The sequence below is a fragment of the Serinus canaria genome, chromosome 1 (genome assembly GCF_022539315.1).
Source record: "Serinus canaria isolate serCan28SL12 chromosome 1, serCan2020, whole genome shotgun sequence".
NCBI lineage: Eukaryota > Metazoa > Chordata > Aves > Passeriformes > Fringillidae > Serinus > Serinus canaria.
The window spans coordinates 53,383,196-53,410,433 of NC_066313.1; the positions used below are offsets into that span (position 1 = coordinate 53,383,196).

The 27,238-nt window shown below is 41.4% G+C and overlaps 1 protein-coding gene across 2 annotated transcripts; it reads left to right on the forward strand.

Moving 5' to 3' along the window:
• The first annotated feature begins 633 nt into the window (after positions 1-633).
• HTR2A (5-hydroxytryptamine receptor 2A) lies at positions 634-27,229 on the forward strand. 2 transcript variants are annotated; one of them, XM_050970255.1, is made up of 4 exons: positions 634-1,035; positions 4,946-5,146; positions 21,105-21,904; positions 22,498-27,229. In XM_050970255.1, the coding sequence occupies exons 1-4, from the start codon at positions 636-638 to the stop codon at positions 22,498-22,500; spliced, it is 1,404 nt and encodes a 467-aa protein (XP_050826212.1). In that variant the 5' UTR covers positions 634-635; the 3' UTR covers positions 22,501-27,229. The 2 variants fall into 2 exon arrangements, with proteins under 2 accessions (XP_050826212.1, XP_009101191.1); XM_009102943.4 differs by lacking the exon at positions 22,498-27,229 and having other exon boundaries at positions 21,105-22,158.
• Positions 27,230-27,238: the final 9 nt, after the last annotated feature.

A 27,238-nucleotide genomic window follows, 5' to 3' on the forward strand; every position in this document is an offset into this window, starting at 1 on the left:
TACAAAAATCAGCATGGAACTGCATGTGTAGTCTCTGATATGAGGCTGAAAATGATTCTGAAATACAACAGAAGACAGAGACTATCAGCCATATTATGGAAGATGCACTATAAATAAGAGCATATTTAATTATTTCAAGAAAAAGATGCTGGATGAAATCATTAATCAACTTTCTTAATAGAGAAGCAAGAGCTTTGCTGTTTAATATGGCAAGATATTTTAATACTGCTGTGTTCAAAATTGTGTGATAACAGTTACCAATAGCAATAAGATGTAGCTCCAGATGGGAGTCCTAGTGGTTGCAAAAGTTTTATGTCTTTTATTTCTCCAACATTTTTGCTCTCTGAAGCCTCAAGTCCACATTCTGTATCCTACAGCCTGGTTTTACTTTTCAGCTGGATTTTCAATATATGCCAACACTGGACTTCCTCTGGAACTGAAAACAAAACATTTCAGCTTTTGGAGTAATTCTGGTATGTTTTTCTACATCGCACTAGTGGCAAAAATACAGTCGACAGAAGATTGTTCTCCCTCAACTTCTGGCATGGAGAGCTGAGGAATATAATGCCCAATGGTGACAAAAGGTGATAATTTCCTGTTTTTCACAATTTATCTCTGTGGTTTTGGACTTAGCAATGGATATTCTTTGTGATGGAGAGAGCTCTGTGAACCCAACTGCAAACTCCTTCATACAAATAAACCATGAGAGAAGATTCTACAGAAATGTTTATGGAGCTGGGGAAATTAATATATCACATCTCTGCAACTTGACTGTGAACTCTGACAACCTAACCAATCTTTCATGTGAAAGTAACATGAGCCCACCGTGCTGCCCTTCACAGAAAAACTGGCCAGCTTTGCTGACAGTGATAGTGATTGTTTTAACCATTGCTGGAAATATTCTTGTCATCATGGCTGTTTCACTGGAGAAAAAACTACAGAATGCCACTAACTATTTTCTAATGTCACTTGCAATAGCTGATATGCTGCTGGGTTTCTTTGTCATGCCAGTGTCCATGTTAACCATACTGTACGGTGAGTATTAGCTGTGTAACCTACTGCCTGTATTGATAAGCCTTAAACATTGCATGCAATAACATCTTGTTGTCATTATGATTTCATTCTCTTACCACAGAAAATTGTTATTACTCCATATAAACTGAAATATATGTCACTGGTTAATGGGTGGAACAGGTGAAGCACTTGAATCTTTTCTTATATTTCCAGTGACAGGCATTTTAAACACAGTCCATAACTGTGTAATAAACTGAGTTTATTACTCAGTTGTCAGATGAATTGTCTGAAAGTGCATATGAAGGTGCTTTATTCTTTCTATTGCTTTCAGGTTTTTTCCCTGGCTCATAATTTTCATATTCCCAATGAGAATGTAGGGTCCTGCCAGTTACTTTGATCAGCAAATATGCACTGAAACACTAATGGCTACTTTTAGATTCAAAGTAGGCAGCCCCCTCAATTAGTGTTAATGAAGTAATACAAATGTAAATAATTTTATTATCACCAATACCCTGCTTAGACATCTACTTACCAGCAAATGCTGCAATAAATATTGCAGGTGTTAAGAAATGGATGGGCATTCATTCTGCCTGTTCAATAATATTTACAAATGCAAAACTATGATTTCTTAAGAGAAGTTATTTAAGTTAGTAATGACTCACAGTTCATGCCCTTGCAGGTGATTAATAGCAGATCTTTCTTGTCATTTTCACCAAAATCATTTGCAGCACAGCTCACGCCAGAACAAGCAGCACCCTATGTGTTCAGCACCAATTCTGTCAGGCTGTTAATGTCCTCAAACTTCAGAAATGAGCCTTCCATGCTACTGAATCGCTGCAGTTCAAAGAGAAGCTACTCATTGTCAGGAGGAAAGTAGATTGTTTGGAAAGATTTCTATTACTTCACTACACAAGCCTGTTCTTAAGGGAGATTTAATCCAGAAAGTTGGAAGTTTATTTTCCATTTTCAGTATCTCTACACAGATCGCCCCCAGTAGCATTTGCAAACCGCATTTGGCATCAGTCATGGCGCAACACCGTGATTTACCGTATTAGTGTGCGATTATCTTTGGCGGGAGAAACAGCGTGAAACAGGAATTGTCCGATGGGTGAGATTTAACTCGTGAGTGATTCCCTGAGACAAGCAACAGGGACTCCTGCTGGCCAGGCTCCGCTGCCGAGGGAAGAGACGCCCGAAATCCTTGTTTCGGGAGGGATTTGGGAGTGGGGCGCTGGATGCCTTTCCCGCACGGCGGGAAGCCGGAGCCCTCATCCCGGGCAAGGCTGCGCCGCCCTCCCTGGAGCCGGCCGGGGCACAGGGGACGGGCTGCGGTGGCTTTGCCTCCTCTTTCCCTGCTTCTTCCCCTGCTAGACCAGGAATGGAAGCAGCGTAACTTGGGGTGAAAAATCATCTGGTGGCACGCACTGGTACCAGGAGAACCATCTTGGTGCGGTGCATGATGGCATGGAGGGAAACCTTCCCTTCCACAGGAGTGTTTTCTTGGCCGCAGCTGCTCAGCTTCAGCCATATCACCCATGCTGAGAGTCTTGAGCTCAAACTGGAGGCCTTTGCACACACCTGCTCTGCCAGGACACCTCCAAGCCTGTGGAACAAGAGTGCCCCACCGCCCCTTCCACAGCTCCTTAAAGGGGTATGGCTATAGCTTTGCCCAGAGATGAATTTCTTGAGAGGTTTATAGCTACTGTGGGCAATTCTGGTTTGGGTGCCCAGCCATGCCAGCCATGTGTCTGGGCCAGTCTGCACCCTTTGGGCTGGGCAGGATTCTCCATCCACCCAGCAGCCCCAAACTCTGCTGGAAAAGGCAGCACCCAGTAAGTCCTGCCAAGGTGGACGTGACTACAGAGCAGAAAACTTCCTGGAGGATGTTATCTACACCCTTACTAAGGGGGCACCTTACTGCGTCCAGAGTTTTCTCCTCTTGTATACTGATGCTGTTTTATGCCTGCCCCATCCTGGTTTATTGCAAAGATGAGAAGGCTAGAAGGATACGACAAATGTGTTCCCAAAGGTCCCTGAAACAAGAGAAGAGGTATGTTGTCAAGTGTAAAAATACTTTAATGGTTTTTCCTGTGTAAACTGGCCTGGCCTGACAGAGAGATGCTGCTGGGAAGTCATGCCCCTGAAAGCCAGCCATCACATAACACACTCCAGGGACCAGACTTTTCAACAGAAAATCAGAAAACATGATAAAATACAACCATAAATGCTGTATGGCTTGTCAGGGTCAGCTTGTATTACAGCAACCCAAGAAGAAAAAGGTCTCCTCAGTACTCACTGAGACTAAACGTAATTAGGCACAGACCTACCTCCTTCACCTCTCCTTCCATTCCTGCTGTTCCAAATCTTGTACTGTATCTCCAAAGGAGACAGGCAGTCCCCAAAATACTTACATATTCTCACAATATGAGCTTTGGCTTTGCCCCATGCCACAGTATCATGGGCAGCTTGGGTAATATCCTCTGAATTAATTCACTACAAGATAACTGCAAAACTTGCTCCAAGGAGAGCTATTAGTGATTCCCTGCAGGAATAGAAGGGATTTTGAATGGGGGTCCTGCAGGGCTCTGCTTAGCCTGGATCTGCTCAGTACTGCTCTGAACAACATGTATAGTGTATGGAGTAAGAGTTTATACAGCTTTCCAAAAGCACCAAGCTGGGAGAGGTTACAAGCACTCAGAGGGACAGGATGAGAATCATCAACAAGAATCTGGACCCCTGAAGAGAAAGGCTGAAAGCAACAAACAACATTCAGTGAGGATAAGTTTAAATGTGAAGAAGCAAACCAACTTCTGCTGGTGAAATTTGTCCGTCCTTCAAGAATGCTGACCAAGATCTGGCTGTCAAAATGTATCATTAGATAAATGTGCTTCACTAGCATGATATTTTCATAAAAAAGACCCTTACCATTCCAGGTTGTATAAGTAAAGACCCTCCCTTCAAGATCCATGAGGAAGTCTTGTATTTCACTCACTTAGCAGTCAGGAGGCTTTTTCAAGAGTACCGAGTCCTCTTTTAGTCAATGAAGGATATACAAGATGCACATAAATTAAACGCATTCCAGGGCAGAAAAAGAAGAAGGAAAAAAGTTATAAAAGCATGATCTGTAAGAAAAAGATAAAGTACTAGGCTTTTCTTAGACTGGAAGACAAAAAAAAACCCCACAAATTAGGCAAGCCATGATAGCCATCTCCCAACAGCTTTGAAAAAGGAATCAATTAATCTTCATAGGTAGTGGAAAACACAAGGAAAAAGTAAGGGCTTAATTAGCAGCAAAGAAGCTGTAGGTTGGATATTGGTAAACACTAATGCATCTGCTTTGGATTGCTTTCCCTGGAGGAGCCTATCAATATTCATTGACAGAGGGAATATCCTTATTTAGGTATGTGGTAGAGGCCTAAAGACAGGTGAGATAAATATCCCTGGTATGCAATAAATAATTTTTCTTCTTTAGCTTCCATTAAATCCAAAGCTTTACTTTCAGAATTAAGGCAGCTTTGCATATCAGCAGGTGTTGAAAATGCAGTAATTACGTGGATAGAAAGTCCTAAAGCAAAATTGAGAACTTGCAGATTTACAATGACAAAATTGCTTCTCTTTTCATAGATTTGCTGCCAAAAATGTTTAATCATAGCACCAAGCACTAGCATTATGCAAATAGAATTAAAAAGAAAACACATATGCTGCCTGTAGCTTGGGAAAGAAGCAGAGTTAACCCCAAAAGCTACAGTTAGAAGGCTGCCAACAAATAAAAATATTTTCTTGAAACAGTGTCAGGCAGCTTCTAAATGTATCACTTACTATGACTTAGTACTTACTACTATCCTCCTAGAAGGATACATGCACTAAGGCACATGTCACAACAAGGGATTTATGCCACAATTTTAGCTGATACCAACTTTCTCTTGTGCAGGATACGAATGGCCTCTCCCTAGGAAGCTCTGTGCCATTTGGATCTACCTGGACGTGCTCTTCTCCACGGCGTCCATCATGCACCTCTGTGCCATCTCGCTGGATCGCTACATTGCCATCCGGAACCCCATCCACCACAGCCGCTTCAACTCTAGAACCAAGGCTTTTGCCAAAATAATTGCTGTTTGGACCATATCAGTTGGTAAGTGGGGCAACATTTCAGCATGTAATTGCAGATTTCCAGCTTTTGAGAGGATTTGATGTATATACTGCAGTCTAAAACTTTATTCTCTGCCTGCAGTATTTTGCTTTCCACTTCTATGAAGTGCTGTAGTGTAGTAATTATGCAGTGGAAATCAACAACTGGAGAACTGAGCAGCCCTGAAAGAATATACACCAGTGGTAGCATGATCACATTTAAGTTTATTTTAAAGATGTGTGGATTTTCTATACTGATGTTCCATCATTACCTAAACATCTGAAGAGAAAAAAAAGATATAAACTGAAAAAGTATTTCCCTGTTATATGTAAGTCAGTTGTTCCCAATTTCTTATTTGGGTAATTTGCTTAGAGATTTTTCTCATGGGCAGATCTTCTCTGCCTTTTTCGGCGTGTATCGTGGGGAATTTACATATCCTATTTAGGAGACAACAGATACTGTGTTCAGTGAGAGCGAGAGGAGTCTCTCCAGAGCACAGTTCAGAGTTACAGTCAAAAAGAGGTGTTCTGGATGACCCAGTACACAAATCTCTTTTTGCACTGGCAAAACCTGAGCCTCAAAACCAGGCAGGGGAACACTGATCTTTTATTCCCCTGGTGGCAGTATTTCCAGGGAGTTGAAAGTGTTTGGTTTCTGATGCCATCAGGAATTTCCTCACACAGCTGGGGGGAGGTTCTCAAATGCTTTGAAAACACAGTTTCCTTTCAGTGTTTGTAGATCCTTGAGCGCTGGCAGCTCACTTATTCAGAGGCAGGAAAAATTCACTCTTTTGCCCTGGAAGACATGTGAGCTGTCAGCAATCAAAGGAAATTAGCTCCTTCCCTGGCTAATACAAATTATTGCAAGTGGTAATAGTGATCCCTTACCACTCTTCCCAGAGGAGGGACAGGAGATGATGCTTAACATGCTGCCAGCCTCCACTCTAAATCGTCTCCTGACCTCCCTCTTGATCCTGGCCCACAGTCTGAGAAAAAGCAGTCTAGGATTGTTAAGATTTAAAATACTGTATCTTCTGCTGCACAACAAGAAATCACTCGACAGGAGGACAGTTCTGGGAGTCTTCACTCAACAGGAAGACAGCTCTGCATTCTACACAACCTGATGAGGTTCAACAGCATCTGGCTCTGGGGTGCATTCACCTGATCAGATGTAGATGTCTAGCACAGGCCAGGTGAACTCCACCCTAAAAATGCCTAGATCTCAACTATAAAAGAAGCTTATAGCAACTGAGATATAGATGTCTTCATTTAGATTAAATGAGTCATATCTTGTCTCTTCTACAGTCACATTTTTTAAATCCAGTAGAAAACATATTACCTACTCTGTCCAGTTTTTCCAGTTTTTGAAACTGCTAAGTGCAAGTATTTTCAGTGCATTTCGCTCTGTATAGCATAAATAAGTCAAGCATCCCTTAAAATTGTGCATACTGTGTTTGTCTGCACTTAAGCGTGGTGCCTTGTGCTCAGCGTGTGTGAAATTACTGTCCTGTTTACACACAAATTCACAGAATGATCAAAATGACCATTCCAGGGGCAAACCATCGCTCCACTCTGCTCAGCATCTTTTCTCAGACTTACTCAGGGGCTTACTGACAAAATATTTGAATTAGCTCACTATTAAAAAGAATCTGGAAAATAGTGTTATTTTAACCCTATTAGTTAGAACATGGTTTATGTCTGTAAAAGGAGGGTTTATTTCTTTGATAGCTTGATATTTTGCTTCAAAAGTTACATCTTTTCTTTGCAGTACTAACTAGTAACATATCCATTGTAAAAACACCTTTTCTGCTCTCTGGAGAAACTGTCTTCTAACAGTGATGAGATGAGTCACAGATGTTACTTGTTATTATCATGGCAAGTGAGAGCAATGTGGTCCCTATTTATAGAACTCTTAAAAATACGACTCCTTATTTTATTGGAAACCACTCAAGTGTGGCATGAGTGAAGAGGACAGAGTCCTGCTTTACTGCAGCTGGATAAGGACATGTGTAAAGGAACAGTGGATGTCAGGAAAATAGGAAGGGTAATAGGATAACTCCATCTCATTCACACATTTTGTGTCACCAAAACAGCGAGAAGGTTAAATAGGTACAAGTTAATGTAGGCAAGCACACTTAAGTGGGAAGGAATGAAGTGATGCTCAGCTGGCTTCTAGTCTCATGGAAGCAAGGGGCATTGGGAGACCAGCTGAAGGAAGACTGGTTGGTTTCCAGCCTGGCAACTGGGATGTGCTCCAAAGGACAGATAAGAAAGCAAACACATAGGAAGAAGCTTTAGGAAACTGATGAACCAGGCTGGACTAAGTTTGCCCTGTGCCATATTTCTGTATTACTAGAATAAAGAAAAGTTCCAGTATTGGAAGGAATCTTGATAGATCCCAGATCACCCATGCAATCTGCTGTCAGTCAGTCATCAACCCTTATCCTCCAGATCTGCCACCATCCAGCTAAGAATATGTAGGAAATGGCTTTCTATATCACTTGCTAACAGGAAATGCTTTCTGAACAAAGAGGTGCTCCATGTACTATTTACCAGTCTCCAGGCTCTCAGTGCTACTTAGAGTGACAGGGCTATAAATGATTTAACTCTTTGTATTTTCACACAGTTATGGCTGAGAACTCTCACTGGGATGAGTGAGGTGAGGATGGTGAGACACTGGCATAGATTGCCCAGAAAAGCTGTGGATGCTCCATCCCTGGAAGTGCTGAAGGCCAGGTTTAATGGGGCTCCGAGCAGCCTGGTGTCATGGAAGTTGTCCCTAGCTGTGTCAGGGGAGTTAGAATGAGATTATCTTGAAGGTTCTTTCCAACCCAAACCATTCTATGATATCTGGCACAGGCAGAGCTGGCGTTGGGCACAACACACCCTCCACAGCACCTGGTGTGGCTACCATCTCACTTACAGATTCAGATCCAAGGGTTTGCTCTCCAGCCCCAGACACACTTTGACTTCCCTATACTCCTAGAGTTTGCAGTTCAGCTGGTGACCTGTGAACTATCGCGAAGTATGAGATGGAGGGTAAAAAGCAAGAGAAAGAGCTGAAAGATGTTGTGTTCCCCTGTGCAGAGGTTCATTTTAGCAGAGGAAGAAAAGGGAAACAGCCAAGAGTTGTGTGTTGGCAGCAAGTTCAATCAGTTCCAGTGACCATGCAAACAGCTCAGGCTGAACTGAACAGCACTGATGAACATACAGGGCTGTCAGATGCTGCCTTCTACCACCCTCAATATGGAAACAAACCATTTAATCCTACCACTTTTCTTTCAACCTTCTGTCTTTCAACTCATTCTTTTTCTACAAGAGGATCTTTCTTCTATTGCCATTAGGATTTAATTTCACTAACAGCCTTTGACAAAAAGTATTGTCAGGGATTTCTGGAAATCTAGGAACATTATGTCAGCTGGATTACCCTTATCCACCTGCTCACTGACTCCTGCAGATACTTCTAGCTGATTTGTTGGGCCTGAACCCAACTCACCTAGATTGGAACTTCTAGTGTACCAAACTAATTACCCTTTTGTTCACTAAAATTGTAATTTTCCTTTTATTCACTAAATACACAAATATATTCAGTCAATTTTAACCAAAGGCAATGTGATCTTCCTTCCATTTGCTTTAGTGACATATGAAGCATTTAAAAAACAGCAGAAAAAGAGTACAGATAGTTTAGTTTACTTGACTTCTGAAATCTTGATTTTATCAGTTTAAAAAAAGTAAATTGTGGTAACATTTGTTTTTGCATTTAGTGGAAGAAGTGCATTTAGCCAGAAGCCTTTGTTTCACAAGACCATGTAATGCCACAGGCAATTGGTTTAAAATAGATTCTAATTACTGTAACGGATTCTAATTGTGTCTTTAATTCTTAAATCATCCAGTGTGCACAGTGGTTAGATAATTAGATTATTTGTAGCTGTTGAAGGCAAAAGCTCATTAAACCCTGAAAATTATTCCATTTGTTTTAAAGCACAGAGGTCATTATTGAGAATAGGTGTAAAAAGCCAAAGAATTTCCCCTTGCTGGAAAAAAGTAGAATTTTAAATAGAGCTGGAATCTATAGAATTGCAAATAGAGCCTATACTGGAAAATACATGTAAAGTACCTTTGAGTCCTAAATGGGCTTAACAAAGGCATTGCTCTGCAAGAGGCCAACAGTGCATCATCCCCTCCTTGAAAAGGTAACATAAAAGAATTACAGGCATGAATGTAAAGTCCTTATATATAACATTCCTCAGTTCTTATTTCTCTTTGTTCCTCTGTTAATGGTCTAAGTAATGTGAAGCCTGATGAAGCCCAAGCACTCTAAGCTGAGTTTTCTCTTACCATTTCTCACTCAGCCTACACATCTGTTCACTGCCTTCAGGCAGTCTCTGCACTCCCCAGTCACTAACAACTTAGATTTATTCAGTATTTTTCATGCAGAAAAAAAAAAAGCCCAACATGGATCTGGCTGAATCTGGTAAAATACCTCCCACCACAGAATTCTAAAATTTTGCCATTGCTTTTGAGGCTTTTGGGCCTCAGAAATGAGAGGCTGTGGAAATGAGAAATACTGTAGCATGTGAAGCAACTTTCTCCAAAGTGCAGAGTGAAGTTAGCTCCGGGTGTACAAATCAAGCTCAGAGCAACTGAGCCCCCAGCTAATTTGGCAGTGTGACATTTTATACTGATGCAGAGGCTTACACCTCCTTCACAGGCAGCCTGCAATTTCTCTGCATGGCTTCTTGCTGCCTTACAGCATTTGAAGGGCCAGGGTAGCAGCAGGGATTGGGAGAGTTCAACTACCAGTGCCTCTGGATTGTGTTTTGTTGACAGCTTTGGCCTCCTTAAGCTCAGTCTTCTTTCTGTCAAGGACAGCTTTCATTTGAAAATCCCTTTATAGTTTTCAAAAGGCACCAACAGCTAATAAACTGCAGGCTGCGAGTCCCTGTCCTGAATCTGCTACACATCCATTTCTTCCAGGTGACATAATTTGCCATTTCAATCAAGTCTAATTTATGGATGCCTTGGCACAGGAAAAGATCATTTGTTAAAACATGGAATATGCTGCCAAAATATATGAAATTGCAAATAATTACACACTGAACAGTACTCTGGCAATATAGATTTAAAACTTAGCACCTCAATTTGGAAGTGCTGGAGCTAAACTTAAAATATCTACCACCCTATCATTTCCCTAGGGAACATTTCTTTCATTTTTATCATACTCATGAAACCATCTCTCAGAGAATGAAAATACTGTTTGCTTACTCCACCTGCAGGATCTCAGGGGCAAACACTGTAGGTTTTATGTTTGGGCAGCCCTGGGACCTTTACGATTTGTGGATGTAGATGATGCCATAAAAATAAAATGAAGTTGATAACAAATTGTTGCACAACATACAGAGAAATTTGTGTCAATTATAATGAAGGGAGTTGGTCTGAAATATCATGGATAAAGTATTAGAGCCTCAGAACCATCTTAGAAATAGAACCTTCACTGTATTTCTTCACAGAGACACAATGTATGAGGCTCAGTAGTCAGCAGCACTTACGTCAGTAGAAAGTTCATTGCCGTACTAATGACTCCTACAGTAGTGACAGCTAACGAGAACAAGCCCTTCATGTACAGGTTGTCTGGGGTTCAGTTCCATGGAAAAGGAACATTCAGTGCTCTGATGCACCTTTCTGAATTGACTAGCACATGTATTCTGATCATGAGGCATTACTCCAGATGGTTCTGAGAAAGGCACACAAATATCCTATCTACTCTGATGCAAATTGTCCCCATGTTTCCCATGTAACAGAACTCTTTGCTTGATTTGTTCTTCCCAGAAGAGTGAACACACCCACCAGAACATCAGCTTACCACACATACCTCCCTCCCATAACTGTGAAGGTTTAAAAAACTTGGATTTTGAATTTATATATGTTTGTTCATCTGACAAGGAGGTGTTACTAACATTTCACTTCTCTTTACGGAAAAAAAATACTTAAAGGAATGTTAATGATTGAAGCGCTTGCTAAATTCCCCAAATTTGGAAACACAAAGATATGAGACACAGGCATGTGTCCATAGGGACACATTTGCAAACCAAAGACACTGAGCAATCCAGCATTCATCTGGATGGGGGAGAATATATTATACCAGTAAATATGTGTCATCAAAGGAAGAATAATTATTATGTCTATATTTACAATTTTCTTTGGGTAATTACATCAGGATGAGATGAAGGGTTTTGCCTATGAAAAAGGCACACACTCATTTTGTGAGCAGTCCTTTTGCAAGAAGCAATCTGCCTTTCAGGTGAAAAAAGGAATGAGGGGTGGTCATAACATTATTGTGCAGCATTTATTTCTGCTTTGGTTTTATTTTTAAAGGCAAGTTATAAACAGTAGAGCTGTATTTTTAATAGAAAAGAGCCTGTTTAGTCAAGTGCTGATGAAAGAATTAGTTGTCTTTTTTTAAAAAAACCTGTCTTTGTTTTGAAGACCATAAGGACCATGTTCTCCTCCCTCTTGAAGCTACCAGCAAGAAGCATAAAGTTCATTGGGACCAGACCTGTCCTCTTATGAGGGTTTTTTGAATGAATAAGGACAAGTTGGCGGGTGCCAATAGGACTGCAATCAGCCAGTCTCTCTTTGTAGGGTATATCAGAGTAAATGGAATATTTTAAGAAAAAAAGGCAGCATCTCTAGTCAGAGGAGCTGGATTTCTGCACAGAAAATGCCACATGCAACACAAATGATAACAAAAGAACAAGGTACAAGGAATTATGTTGGGATTCATAAATTCTGTTGTCTGCACACTGTGACTGCATTTAATCACCTTCTAAATTAGAAATGGTGCTGCACTTTAGCACAAGTCACACAGTGTTGCATAAAAGAAAATGTCAAGAAAAGAGAAAATTTTGTTCATTTTAAAATTATACAGAACAATTTCACAAGTTCCTTTATTATTATATTTGGCTTAAGCCAGATGTTGTATTTAATGACAATAAAAAGGTTAATGTATCACAGAATTCTTTAAAATTAAAGGCTTACATTTATCTTTAACAGCAGGAACATTGCAAACTATTGAGCACTCAGGCTGTAATTAACTTTCCCCACACATTACCTGCCCTGTGCCACTGGCATCACTTCTAAGCAGAAGACCAGCTAATAAAAGTCAAGGGTTTTGTCAGAACTGCAACAACATCATATTCCTAATTATCTGAGACAAATTTAGAAACACCTGTCAGGTGATTTTGCCTATGATGTCCTCCAGGATCATTGATGGAAAATAGCTTTTTGAGCTCCTGTATGTCCTGAATGCAGGCTGTAGCATTGTGATGAAGGCTTTCTTTTCTGCCTGATCAAAATTGGAATCTGTGCATTTCACAGTATTCAATCCTGCCTTTATGTAGGAAATAAATCACACCCACTGGGAAGACTTATTTCCTTTTGGCAGAACACAGCCCTTGTTATGACTTGTATTTGATCTGAGTTTTGAAAAGTCAAATTGACCACTATTTCCAGGATCATAGACTGAGCTGCACTGTGAGTATCCTGAGAGAAAAACTGTGATTTTAGGTCCAAGGTGCACTGAGTGAGCAGTGTAAATTTCCCCTTACAAGCACAGAAGTACTCAGAGGTTTTAGATTGAAAGTTCCACAGCTAAATCCAGTCCTGCCTTGCACACTACTGCAGGACATGAGGAGGTCACTCCAGCATTTCTTGTTGCAAGACAGTTCATGTATTTATTTTTCATTTCCAAGGTGCTTTGTGACATTTAACAGAAAGATGAGCCTAGGGATCATGCTGTAGCACCCACACAGACACCAGTAGATGGTGGAAATATGGGCAGATACAATCCCTTTGGATATGATCCCTTTTTCTCTCTTCTTCAACCCTGTTATTTTGTAAATGTGTTCAGGGCATTGGCTGGTCCAACAGAATTCAGTCAGGGTGAAGGGCATTAGCTGCAGGGTGGACAGTGAAACATAAAGCACAGGATCCTGACTCATCATCTTCAGATCTGTGCAGGTCTCTAAGCTGCTTCTCATTTTGTTTTTCCTTCCAAATTATCCATCATGTCAGGACATCTATCCCAATAACTGTCCAGCCACTGCTGCAGTCTCCTTGTATAACTAGTAAGAAGCTGACAGTTTGCTTATTGAGCAGCTTCTGCAAGCAACCACAAAAGGAGTCATGGAGAAACAACTAGGACATGGTCTGAAGTCTAGAAAATCCAGAAGAATTACATTTTTTGTTATCTGTGCCCTTCAGATGGAGTGTGAAATTATTGTAAAAAAATAATAATAATTTTAAAATGTATCTGATAGCTACATTCAGTGTCCTTTTAAACTACACAGTGAGGCCAAGTAGCACTGCTGAAGAAATCTCAGAGATATTAACAGAAATCTCTATTCAGTTCAGCGGAAGATTAGGGCAGAGTTAAGTAAATTATCAGCATTCAACAAATCACACTGTAATAATTAAAAGACAGAGATATAAAAACTGGAATATCAGGGGATCTTGTCACTTTGCTGCTCTAGGAGGCATCACATTATTTGCTTATGGCAGTGGAATATCTAAGATCTTTCCATAATTCCTGGCTTATTGCTGCTATAAGTATTTCTTTAAGCCTTGTTGTATATGTAGCATGTATAGCACATAATAAATTAGCCCCAAGGATCCTTTAGAAGCTAAAAGGACAAACTGATAACATCTGATCTAGGAAGGTCCTGTAAAAAAGGTATGGTATTTCCTTCTGCTCAAAGCACTATTATCCCCAAATCTGCTCTCCTAGGGGCGATGCTGTGAGGCCATCTGACATGGAATACAGAAAGGTCCTATGCTAAACAGAGGGGGTATCACAGGTGGCTGGAGCTGATCCTACACAAGGTTCTTTTCCTTTGCAAATTAACATATTTACCTAGTCCAGTGCCAACCATAAATTTGTAACTTCTTTTGAGTAGAAATTAAACCGTTGCTACCAGGAACTTAAAAACACCAATGCAATATAAACAGCATTAATTGAGTACACACACAAAAAGGGTGTTTTACCTGCTCTGCTGCATTTTGCTGAGCCACAGAAGCAGCAGCCTTAAATAGCAGGAGGAGAACCTTGTCCCTCTGTGCAGAGATAGGCTGGAGACCTGTGGAACCTCTTGCAAATTTTTAGACTAAATATTAAGCTCTATATTGTAAGGCAAGTTACTTTTCACCACTTCTAATCACCATAGATGAAGGGTGTCCTTAGCCTAGGTCCTTAGCCTACAGTTGTCATTAGCCTATGTCCCCTGGAGGAGCACATCAAGCCCAGCTCCCTTCCTGCTCCCAAATGGCAGCAGAATTATAGCTGCTGTCCACCTTGGACTTGGGCTATACCCAGGCAGCATCCTCCAGGCAAGTTGCTTCCTCACCTTCTTTGATTCATTTCCAGCTGTTTGATAGGTGAAGATTTCTAAATGTCCTTTAGTGAATGGTTAACCACCTTATACAGATGACAACTTCTCTCAACTGGAGATCTCTATAAGAAGCCAAAAAACACCTTGGAAAAAGTCTCTGTCCAAATCAAAAATAATGTCCCCAGTTAAAAAGCAAAGACTGTATTGGGGAATAGGCTCCACTGGGAACTGCTAGGCAAAAGGTTATAGCTCCCTCAAATAAGCAGAAGGCCTGAAAAGTCCAACAGGAAAATTAGGGGAACCAGACTGTAAACAAATCCTGCAGCTTAACTAGCAAGGAGAATTTGAGTGCATAGGCAGGAAAAACACTTAAAGCCAAAAGCAAAGAAACTGTTTCCTGCTCTTGTATTCTTGCTGCCTTTAGGAAATAGGACTGTGTGCACATTTTGAGGATTATATCAAAGCAGAAAGTGACTCCATCAGCAGCTTCCTCTCTCATAATTCAGCTCACTCTGAAGGCCAGGATTTCTAAACAGCTGGGTCAAAAAGGGGCACCTGTCCTTAATTTCTTGCACTGTCCTTCCTGTAATTCTCCCCTAATCCTGGTAATAGTTATTTTATTATCACAGTTCTTTAAAATATTTTGGAGACACATATCTCTGCTCTTGTTAAGAAATAGGCTTCAGGACTGAGGACATAAATGAGGAACATACCAGGAAACACAGACTTCTCTGATTTTGTTTTTCTAAAGTGAAATAGATAATTTATGGTATAAATTATCATTCACCATACTTTTCTCACATAAAAATAATTGAATTTATCTCCTGCTAGGCTAAATAATATGCTTCCTTAGAAATTTTCTTATCTGTCAAGAACAAGGCCATTTCAAAATTAATAGAATAATCCAGCTGTTACCTGGCACCCCCTCTATGTGATGTTAAATTTGTTTTCCTTTCACTTGTATTAACTATAACGTGTGTTACCAAATGACATGTTCCATGAGAAAGATACAGAAAACCAACTTCATGTGTGCCCTTGAGTAAAAAACTAAGTTTGGTCTATCAGCAGTTATAAGGAAAATACCTGGACCCACTCTGATTCCATTCCTGTGAGTACAGCCTCTTGGGATGCAGAAAGGAGACGATGCTCCCCAGCAATGTGACTCACTTAGCTCTTGAGGAAATCAATCTGAAAACAAATACTATGTGGGGATTTGTGAGAGAATGCTCCTCATCCACTTCTGCCTCCACCAACACATGTACCTACCACCAGGGAAGAATTCTGTGCTGGTCTCACATGTGAGGAGAAATTCTAGCCCAGGACTTTGGGGACATTGTCATGTTGACTAGGGAAGGTAGAAGCTTTTTAACATTCATGCTAACTAGATGCAGCCTCGGATGCATTCATGCTAACTAGATGCAGCCTCGGTGATTCCCAATCCACACTGAGGTTTTCAACATCCCCTCTTCCCAGGTGCAAATCTGTGCTTCTGCACTGGCACCCGTCAGCAAACTGCAGGCATTGGAAATATGGCTGGCACTGCTCGGGCAGCAACAAAATTATCACAGTGAAGGGGTTGTCATGAGGGGAAAAGAGTCATGGAGAACAACATTGTCAGGTGCATGCAGAGAGCAACTGTTTGCAGGGCTGGGAAATGATGTAATGACCATGAAATGTAAGTGATGTATCAACCACAATGGTGAGTGTCAAATGCCAAGCAGAGACACAAAGCCAGACTGAGCAGCTCCTCTGCAGGTGTTTAAGTGGAAGTAACTGTTTCTAAACTCCAGCTCCTCAGATAAGATCCAGACACATTGCCATCCTTGATACTCAGAGGAAGACATGGTCCATGGTCCCCTTGCCACAAGTGGCTCACTGTGGCTTGTGTTCCTTGAGCAAACATCCACACAGGGCACCATGGTAGCCCAAAGGAACAAATATTCTTGTGTCTGGTTAGTTAAGTAAAAAATGTTAAAAATAAAGTGACGGCAGTGTGCAACAAGGAGATTTTTATGCAGTATGAAATGGAGAGTATGCATGGTATGCCTTGGGGTGTAGCAGGTGAGTTATACATGGACATCTGTTTGCTGTTTGAATGTGTAGATTTACCAACAGAGGATATTTTCTGAGCACAAACAGGCACTAGATACCAGCATGGGCTTTTCTAAAGAAATTAGACAATACGGCCACATTGAGCTGCTTGAAGGAGACTCTGGCCTTCTCAAGCAGCAATCCATCCTTTCAGAGGTCCCCAGTGTCACAGCACATATTTGGGCAGTGGCCTGTGAGCTGGCACATGACCTGGTATGTCTGAATCAATGTGAGTACCAAAACCTGAGATGGGGAAAGTTTCTTGTTTTTCATGAGAAAGTGAACAAAGGTGCCAAAGTTTTTGAGAAACAGTAGTGACATTTCTAAAAAGTAGTTCCTAACACTTAGACATTTATTAAGGCACAGAATAATGCTCATTTGTCTTAAACAAAATTGAAATAGATATATGCAAGGTGAAAGCATGTGACTGACAGTTTCTGCTTAGAGGAGACGTCACTGAAAGAACCTTGACCTTATCAATTCACTTCCCCCTCCTTGTCTTCACCCCAAGTAACCCAAGTGTGCCACCCTACACGCACATTATAAATTATGGCTTTGATTTATTGATAGTCTCAGCAGCTCAAGGCAGCTGCAAATCCAGTTTACCTGTCCAGGTTAAGTGGTTTTATGGCTGCTGTATACCTCTGAAGCCAGTAATGTGTAGCAACCTTTGTCAATTGCAGCAGACTTTTTCAGAGAACAAAAAGGATGCCATTGCTTTACTTCTTAACCTTTGGTGTTTTCAAGAGCCTTTTGTTATTCTGAAACTGTGCCCAAATTCTTGAGGTTTAATGCAGAACTTATTACTCATTTTCATTGTTTGGGATCTGTTGTGTGGTTTATTAAAATCCACAGTTTGAAACAGCCATGTGTGTATAAATCAAACCATCTAAATAAACCACCTTGTGCCAGAGGAACATAATATTTAGGGCTTATTGACAAGGGAAAATGTTCCAAATGGGGATGTCAACTGGAAATGGAGTGGCTAATGTAATTTCAGTGCTTGGATGGATGCTCCTATTCTGTGTTGAATGCTTCCTTGTGCCTTGGTTTAGTTCTTTTGAAAGCCAAGGAAGATAAATCATAAAAAAGCCCTCAGGGGATACAAAGATTTTTTCCAGACTGACCTTGAGCCAGTGTGAGCCTGGAATGGGCAGAGTGTGGAATAGCTGTTCTGTTACAGCCCTTCCAGGTTGCTTCCTTCAGATCTACTGTTGGCACATGCTTCACTTCCCAAACACCTGTTTGTCCCTACCTGGTAGCTCTGCATGATCCTTTCTGGTGAAGCTGATTTTCTTCTTATGACATTTGAATGCACAGGCACCATCTGTGTCTCCTTAAACATCCAGTCTCCAAGAGCAGGGAGCTGGAAAGCAAGGACAGGTAAACCAGCGAGTATACATCTGAATCATCTAGGTGAAACAGATCATTCATATTCAACTTTTAAAGAATTAATTCAGTCAGTTGCAATAATGCTAATGCAACTTTAGATTAGGACTTTTTGTTATGAGTTTACAGGACAATCTTGACCTTGACCAAATGTGACATATTGGTGATACTCTTGGCCATATGTGATGAGTCCTAAAAATCTCATCAAAATAGTGGATGTGAGTTGCACGTGGAAGCTCCTTTACTGCCAGTTTAACTATGGCTGCATTTGAATTTGGTCCCTGTGTCCTCGTGGAATTTGCCCATACTTATGCTGCAGAAGCCAACTGTCAAGGGGGGACAAACCCTGTTCCTTCCAGGAGGAAAACAGTAAATTTAGTCCCTGCAGAGATATGAAAAGAGAAAACTGGCATGGACATTAACTTTATCCATGCAGAAATGCCACAGTATCATTTGAGGGATGCCCTGCATCAACTGAACTGGGGTTACACAAAAATCAGATTACAGCTGTCAGTGCTCTCTGCCACCAAAGCGTGGCATCTCTGCTCTTTTCAAAGTCTATACAGGCCACTTCCCTGTGGCTTAGGGGAAAAATGCATTTAATGGCCACTCACAAAAACTTACATGACTAGCAGTGCCTGCTACAGCTCTGCTGGTGCAGCACTTCCATGTTTGTTAAAGGAAAGACAACGAAATGCAGGAACTTCTGCTGCACACTGAAGGCCATTTCTCTTTTTTAAAGCCAGAAATCTGGATTTAGATGCCAGCCTGCAGAAGCTGCTAAGAACAGAACAAAGCAGTTGGGGAATTGCTCCTCTTGTTTCAGGCAAGAAGTTGTAACAGACTTTGGCTCTTTACTTGAAAAAGCATGCAAATTATGCTAAAATTTTCCTCTTTCTAGTGCTGCAGCTTCTGCTCCCATGCCTCCCCATGCAGCTGAACCATAAGGTAGTAATGAAAAGCATCTTTTTACTCTGTCAATAGCATTGTTTATTTTATCTCTGCAGCTCACACTAGGTCTTTGAATTAAATGAAAAAAACAGCCTTGCTGTTATCAGCACAGGGCAGAAGCAGATGGGAAACTTGTGGTATTGCTCTGACTAATGCTGTGTCTTTGTGCAGCTGGAGTATGATGCTGGGAGGTGCTGGATGCCTTCAGCACCCCTTCAACTCATCCAAAAAAGAGAAAAGTAACTTCAAAGCATTCTTCATTTCCCTGGAGTTGTTCAGCACCCCAGATTACTCAGCCGTGGCTGGACAGTCTGGCTTCTGATGGTGACCTCTGCCTCTGTGCTTTCAGTGAGACGGACTCAGACCGTTTTAGCCAGCAGCTAAAAACACTGGAGGTTACTGTCAGCTCAGCTCAGGAGCTGCCACAGACTCCATGAGTTTGCAGCTCACTCACTGGCTTCTCCTAGCCCAAGTTCAAACATTTAGAGCTTGAGCAGGAGAAACAGAAAGGGTAATACCACAGGCTCTCCACCAGCTTCTGCCCTGGGCAGATAAGAAAAGCACTTTTCTGAAGTGGCCTGAGGCAATGCCATGACTCAGTTCAAAGCTGCAAAGACAAAATAAGCTACAGTGTTCCTAGAAAAAAATGGTTTTTGTGTAAGCTCCAGAAGAACAAAAAGAATGAAGCACTTGAACAGAATAATAATCTAATATTATTATTATTGTGATTATTATTGTTTCATATTGAGCCTGTATGCCACAGTCTTCCTCTAGGACTGCAGCTGTTATGCTGGGCACTGGATATGTGTGAAATGAAGAGACAGGCTATGCTTTTAAAGGGCTCCCAGTTCGAGCAGCAGAGTGGGAAGAAGGGAAAAAAAGTGAGATAGAGGAAGGTCCCATTGAAACGCAGATCTTTCAGGACTCATCTGTGAATGAGTCAGGACACTCCTGGGCATCCACTGAACAAAGTAGGGCACAGCATCCTCACATCACAGGAAATTCTTCTCTAGTCAATGTTTTTATTTCTCATAATCCAAATACAGCAACTGGGATTTCTGATCAAAATCCAAACAGGACTGAAGCTCGCAGATTATGCTAACTTTCCAAAGGAATCAGAATCCTAGTTGCTTTTATCCAAACAGGGCTGCAATATTACCCCCTGCTTCACTCCACTTTTGCTATCTTTGCAGCACATAATTTCTTTCATTGTCTGAACATTGCCTCTCTTGGAGAGACAGCATCCATTTGGAAGGGAAGAGACAAATTCTGAAAAAAAACCCAAAACCACCAACCAGAGAAACAGCAGCTGTTTGACTTTACCCAGACTCTAGCAACATTTACAGAAATCTCTGTGGAAATGGCTGAGTAGGCTTGAAACAGGCAGAGCAGTCCAAGGAGAATGGAGTTTGTCACCTTGTCTTGCCATTCATGACAAGCCAAGGATGCATGCTCTAGGGGAAGACAAATTTTGCATGGCTGTGCACAGAGAAGGCAGCCTCTAGTAGCTGGAAATACAGTGAAAGGACTTTTGCAGTCCTTCAGGATAAACTACATCTGAGGCTGCCTCATACAGTGTCCTTCAGTGCTTAATTTGTTCCCATTGTTTATCTGGCCATTGCCACATGGGAAGCTTGGTTTTGTTAGAATTTAGCATTGAACTATGTGGGGATTATGGCAAGACAAGAGAAAGACACAATGAAAGATTACTCTTAGACCTATGACAAAAAATTATCTTTCCTCCTAAAATTAGTATTTCCCAGAACTCTTTAGAACCCAGAACTTTTAATCCTCTAATGAAAAACAGTCCAAAATCACTCTTATGGCACTCCAGAAAAGAAATGCATAGAGTCATCTTGGTCATAGTTCATAAAATCCTTTGCCAAGGTGGCAGGGAGCAAGGAGCAAGTCTGGAGATCATTACAAGGGGCCCAAGATTCAAAACCACGCTTTTCTGGCTACCAGGCATCATAGGACAGTTGGAAGGGAGCAAATGTGTTCTACCTGTGGTTGAGGTAATGTGTCACCTATGCTCACTCCAGCCACAGGAAGAACACAGGTAGATGTTTGTTTGTTTTTTCTTGAAAGCTGGAAGTGTTTTTTCATTATTATTTTTAACCTCTTCTTTCTGTCATCCACCTTCAGGTATCTCCATGCCTGTACCTGTCTTTGGACTACAAGACGACTCCAAAGTATTTAAGAAAGACATGTTTAAGAAAGACATCTGCTTACTCGCAGATGAAAATTTTGTTCTAGTAGGCTCTTTTGTGGCATTCTTCATCCCCCTAACCATCATGGTGGTCACTTACTTTTTAACTATCAAGTCGCTGCAGAAGGAAGCTATGCTATGCGTGAATGACATTGGCCCTAAGACCAAGTTTACTTCATTCAGTTTCCTCCCTCAGAGTTCCCTGTCCTCAGAGAAACTCTTTCAGCGCTCCCTGAACAGAGATACGGGGACTTCAGGGAGGAGAACCATGCAATCCATCAGCAATGAGCAGAAGGCTTCCAAGGTCCTTGGCATTGTCTTCTTTCTGTTTGTTGTGATGTGGTGCCCGTTTTTCATCACCAATGTGATGGCTGTTATTTGCAAGGAGTCATGCAAAGAAGAGGTCATTGGAGGACTCCTTAACATATTTGTTTGGATTGGCTACCTTTCTTCAGCTGTCAACCCACTGGTGTATACTTTGTTTAACAAAACCTACCGCTCAGCTTTCTCTCGCTACATCCAGTGTCGCTACAAGGAGGAGAAGAAACCTTTCCAGCTGATTTTAGTGAACACTATCCCAGCACTTGCATATGATTCCAGGCAGCTCCAGCTAGCACAAATGAAGAGCTTGAAGAAAGAGGCGAAAATGATGGCTAAGGATTACTCGACGGTCACGATAGGAACACATCGTTTAGATGGTACCTCCAAGGGAAGTAGCGGCCCGGGGAACGAAAAGGTTAGTGGTGTGTGATGGTCAGCAGCTGCCATGACAACCACTGTGTGTGTGCTGAAAATTCCACCTGCTGTGAGAAGCTCTGATAGCTTAGGAAAATCAGCTGTGTTCAAGAGACCTTTCAACAACATCATATACTTCTCACATTATCCTGTGGATGAAAAGCAGGGTTGAAAGGGTATCAAATGTGCAATTTTTTTTCATACAGTATGTTGGCCGTTTTAAGCACAGGCTTTATTAAACTTATTTTTTTAATATTCTAAAGGATATATTTCTTAAAGAAAAAAATGCAATTTCTGGTATTATAATACGGGCTGTGAAGAAACCTACGCATTTCTTTTCTCTTTGCAAATGAAAGCTAAGCTGTCCTTTGATGTTCTTGCAGGGTAGGCTCCAGCTAGTTCGTCTTGCTACAGCTGAGTTTTGTTATCATTAACTGAATGAGCACTTTACAGAATTTTAAACAAATGATGGTTCATTTGCTAATATATATTTAAAATAAATCTTAAAGTATTTAAAAAAACTATTAAAACCGCTATAGATTAATTATATGGACATTTTGTTAACTGTTTTTATGCTATTTTTTCCTTCCTCAGTAAGCATCCTGGATGTCCCTGGGTTTTTCTGCCATTTATTCTGTATTTCAAATAAGTAATGTTGGAAGGTAAATTATACTTGAATAATCCTCTGTTTCCACCACCACTTATAATCTTTGTTTCAGGACTTGCAATTTATTTGCATTCAAGGATGTCATGTGTTTGGCTTAAAAATTGAAAGTAGTATTTTCAAAATTATTGATCTTTATTCCCTGCTCCCTCCCACTGGTGTTGACAGGAAGGTGAAGTGAGAGAACAGTGGAAAACCAGGCACAACATTGCTAAAAAATTTCAGCACCACTTCCAGATTCATGACTCTGTTCAATTCCAACAAAATCTGATTTAAGTAATATAAGAGGAAACTCTGCATGAGTAAAGTCTTCAGTAGAAGGTTGAAGTAGATTCTCTCTCATCACTTCTCTTTGGTTAAAAAAGGTCATTATGAAGAATGTTCTGGTCCAGGTTTAAGGCTTGTAAAGCCAGAATTATTAGAAAACTGTTAGTTGCTAAAAATCGTTTTCCCTTGTTTCACTGTATTGCTGTTAAGGCAGATTGCTCAGGAATGGTCAGAAGATTGCACTACTAGGACTCAGCCTTAATGAAATATGTATGGGCAAATGGGGCTCACTTGAAAAATAACAGGACCTGTAAACAACACTGCATTTCACCTGCATAGATCCAAGGGCAGAATACATTGCATAAAGAACAGAAAATACATTGCCTGACAGACATGCCTAGTCATGAAACTCTTTTAATGACATCATAACAGATATCACTGAGGGCAGTGGGACTTTGCTGAAGAGGACAAATATAAATGCTGCACTCACATGTAAAGTTTTAATCCAATAATTTGATTCATTCCATGAGTTATTCAGCCATAACCTTATCAGAACCAGGATGTATTCCAGTTTCTGTGGAAAAAATCACTGCCCATCCAGAAGAAAAACTCCAATGCCAATGCCTTCATCTGTCCTTCTGTTGAAGTTGTTCAGTTTTTACAGCACAATTAAATTTCCACTAAGTCAAAGAAGGAGAGAGACAGAGAGAGAAAGTGAATCTTTTTCTAGCCTACCAGGTGGGAGTCTTTGGAAGAAGAAGGCCTTTAGCTTAAGATACTGATCTATGGCAGACAAGGACTTAAAAGTTGGCTGGGTATTCGACTGATTTCCAAGAAACTGATTTATTGTCATATACATGGTGTAAGTAAATCTACTAGTTTTATGAGCCCTTTCCTCTGCCATGGGATAGGTAGGAGCCACTGTGCACTGGTCACACAGAAGCCCTGCGTGCACAAGATGACACTGACTCACCCCACAACCTCAGCCTCCATGTCTGGGACAAAGTGTCATGCTATACCCCATTGGCAGTAATGATGCCATGCCTGTCGCCTATCACCTCACAGACATTCATGGGTTTCCTCCAAAACTGGTCATTTAGGATGAACTGATAAATCAAGTGGAATAAATGCTGTGCTCACCAGGTGCTTTATTTGCTCTCTCTATCTCTGGGTAAATTTGATCGCCTCAGTGAAACTGAACAGCTTCAGCAGAAGCCAAACTCAACTGGCTGCTCCTACCTCCCTATGCACACATCCTGCTCCTACCCAGCACTGTGGGAGGGGTGGCACTGGCAAAGAGATTCCAGGGGGAATCTGCTAAATGCAGCTGAGTATGAGGACTACCATAGCAGTAGCTGGGAGCAGTGACTTTCCACTCTTTCCTGTCAAGTTTGACATTGATCCTAAAGCTAGAACTTTGAGCTAAGGACAATGCCCATCTTATATCCCACAGGCCAGATGTCTCCACTCCACAACTGGGGTGATGGTTTTGAGGATTTGCCCTTGGAAACAGGTATCTCAGGGAATAAGCAGGCAGTAATAAAAGCAAAGGTGTTTTGTGAGAAGAGTCTGAGGCTCTAGATCTGCTACCAAACCAGATTGCCTTCATATGATGAATATAGACAGGGGACTGAAGGTCCCTAAACCTGCATGTGAGGGGAAAGGAAACAAAGAGACTTCCACCAGGGGAGGGTATCACCATATTTTTTTGCCATTTAGGCCTGACCTGATGCAAGTTTCTCTGGCTTTGCAATCAAAAGCAATAGGTGGGACAGACAGCTTGGATCTTATTGCCCATTTGTGCCAGGGAGCAGAGCCAACCTGCATCCTGTATGATGTATATGGCACCCTGCACTTCTCCAGGGCTCAATTCCTTCCAAATCTCCTGGGGGCCTGGCTGCTGCTCTGCACAGTCTCCTTCTCCAGCTCACAGCTGATAAACTGTTACTGGACATTTCACATTCAGTGCTTCTGCTCTCCACTTACTGTCTGCATTTTGCTCACATGGCAGAGCAGATCAGTTTCTCTTTGTTTCTCTCTCATTCCACTTTCTGTTCCTCGTTCACAATGTCAAATTGCTCAGGTTGCAAATACTGACGGGGAATGTTTCACTACAATCACAGAGGGTTCCAATTACTGGCTTGAAGTTTCATTACAAGGTGACTCTGAACAATCATTTTTTTCCCAGCTTATTTTAAAATAGAACCTATGTTTTGGGCATAAGAGACTTAACAGCATTTCATTAATTGACAGCTGGAGAGAACATAACACTGAGTTTTTGCTTAGAAGCAGGGAAAACTTGCCTGACATTTTGATTCTGTAGCACTCAGATGGTTTTATTGAGTGATCAGCAGCTTTTGCCTAAGTAGCCTCTCAAGGCCAAGAATGCACAGCAAAGACCAATATCTCCATCTCTTTATCAATGTTTTTGACTGCTTAGAAAGGCCTGATTCTGCCACCCTGAATCAAAATATTAATAGATTTTTGTGCAGTTTGCCTTAGTGAGGATGGCAGAGTCAGGATATGAATTTGTTCGAGCCACCATGCCAAATCTGCTAGGGGTTGTTCATCAGTAGATAGCAATTAATGGACTCATTATACTGCAGACAGATGACAAAGTTCAGCTGTTTTAAACTAGGATTTACAGCACTTGGCCCATGCTTGGAATGAACACCATGGTTTTATATGACCAGCTTCAGAGCAGCATCTCCATCTTCCAAAAAACTGTGTTTTCATTATGCATCAGAATGGAATGGAATTTTTTGTAATTTTTCAGGTTAAAAAAAAGAGAGAAGACATTCATACAGACTGGTTCAGAGGTTAGGGCCTTCCCTGACTTTACAGGAAAAGCGTGCTGAGTCAGTCTGTCATATCTGCATCCAAAAAAGCCAGTTCATCAGGAAAAATTTTCAGCATCAATTTTTCGAGTAGATTGACATTTTATTACTGTTAAGACTGCATCTGAAAAATGTCCAAAGACATGAAGCTCACCATGTATCTCCTAAGCTGGTGTGCGTCCTTTTTACACTTCAGGGTAAAAATTCCTATGTATCTATCCCATCCAGTCAACCATGCACTGTACTTATGTAACTATTGCCAGAAGGTGAGATGCATTCTATTTTGAATACCTATATGTTTGCTTATGTAAATACATAGAGAAAAAAATTGTTGTATTTTGTAATGTTAATGTAAAATGGTGTTTCAATGCTTTACTGTTTTGTCTCATTGCACTGCTAGTAAAGCAGATTAAAATATTCAAATACAATCAGTTGTTTTATAAACTGGAGATTTGTCTTAAATAGCTATTTTGGTTTGGTTTTATTTCTCCCATAAATATTCAGTACAATGTCTGCTGAAGGCTAAAGTAATTTTAAATATTTGCTGGAGAAAAAGAAAGAGCATGTTGCAGAATTTAACTCTCTCAGTAAACTGGTCCAAAATGAGCCATTGTAATAATTCACTTTTTCTATGGACAGCCATCCTTCTAAAGAGGTAAGTACATACAGCTTAGTAATTTTCAGTCTCAGAAACTGTGTATTTGCAATAGTGGAAAGCCAACTAAATTAATTTCACTAAGAACTGTAAGATTAAAATTAATAAGCTGTATTGATTAGCATGGTAAGGTTTCACAAGTGAGGAGGCTATAGGAGTGGGCTCTGTGAGATGCTTCCAGAAGTTTTGCCCATATCTGACAGATCCAATGCTGGCCAGCTCCAGGATGGATGAAACTCTAGCCAAGGCCAAGCCCAGCAGCTACCCTTGATGGTGCCATGGGGTGATAGATTTAAGAAGTGGGGAAAAGCTGCAGCATTGCAGCCAGAGAGAGGAGTGGGAATATGTGAGAGGAGCAACTCTGCAGAAAACAGAGGTCAGTGGAGGAGGGGCAGGAGGTGCTCTGGGCACAGGAGGAGAGGTTGCCCTGCAGCCCCTGGTGCAGACCATGGGGAGCCTGTGTCCCCCTGCAGCCCAGGGAGGTCCATAGGGGAGCCTGTGTCCCCCTGCAGCCCAGGGAGAACTCCACGCTGGAGCAGGTGCATGCCAAAGGAGGCTGTGACTCCATGGGAAGCCCGTGCTGGAGGGATCTCCTGGCAGCATCTGCGGGAAGTCAGAGGAGAGAGGAGCCCCTCTGGAGCAGGTGTGCTGGCAGGACTTGTGACCCACAGTGGAGCAGTTCATGAAGAGCTGCAGCCCGAGGGAAGGATGCATGTTGGAGAAGTTCATGGAGGACTGCCTTCAGAGAGAGAGACCTCAAACTGCAGCAGGGGAAGAGTGTGAGGAGTCCTCTCCCTGAGGAGGAAGGAACGGCACAAACCACGTGTAATGACTTTGCAGAGTTTCCATTCCCCATCCCTCCGTGCCACTGTGGGGGAAGAGGTAGAGAAAATAAGGAGTGAAGTTCAGCCC

Bases quoted from the DNA above. Each gene is read 5' to 3' on its own strand.
- HTR2A (XM_009102943.4), top strand. From the start codon at position 636: ATGGATATTCTTTGTGATGGAGAGAGCTCTGTGAACCCAACTGCAAAC. The intron at 1,036-4,945 runs GTGAGTATTAGC...TCTCTTGTGCAG, and splicing joins CATGTTAACCATACTGTACG to GATACGAATGGCCTCTCCCT. The intron at 5,147-21,104 runs GTAAGTGGGGCA...ATCCACCTTCAG, and splicing joins TGTTTGGACCATATCAGTTG to GTATCTCCATGCCTGTACCT.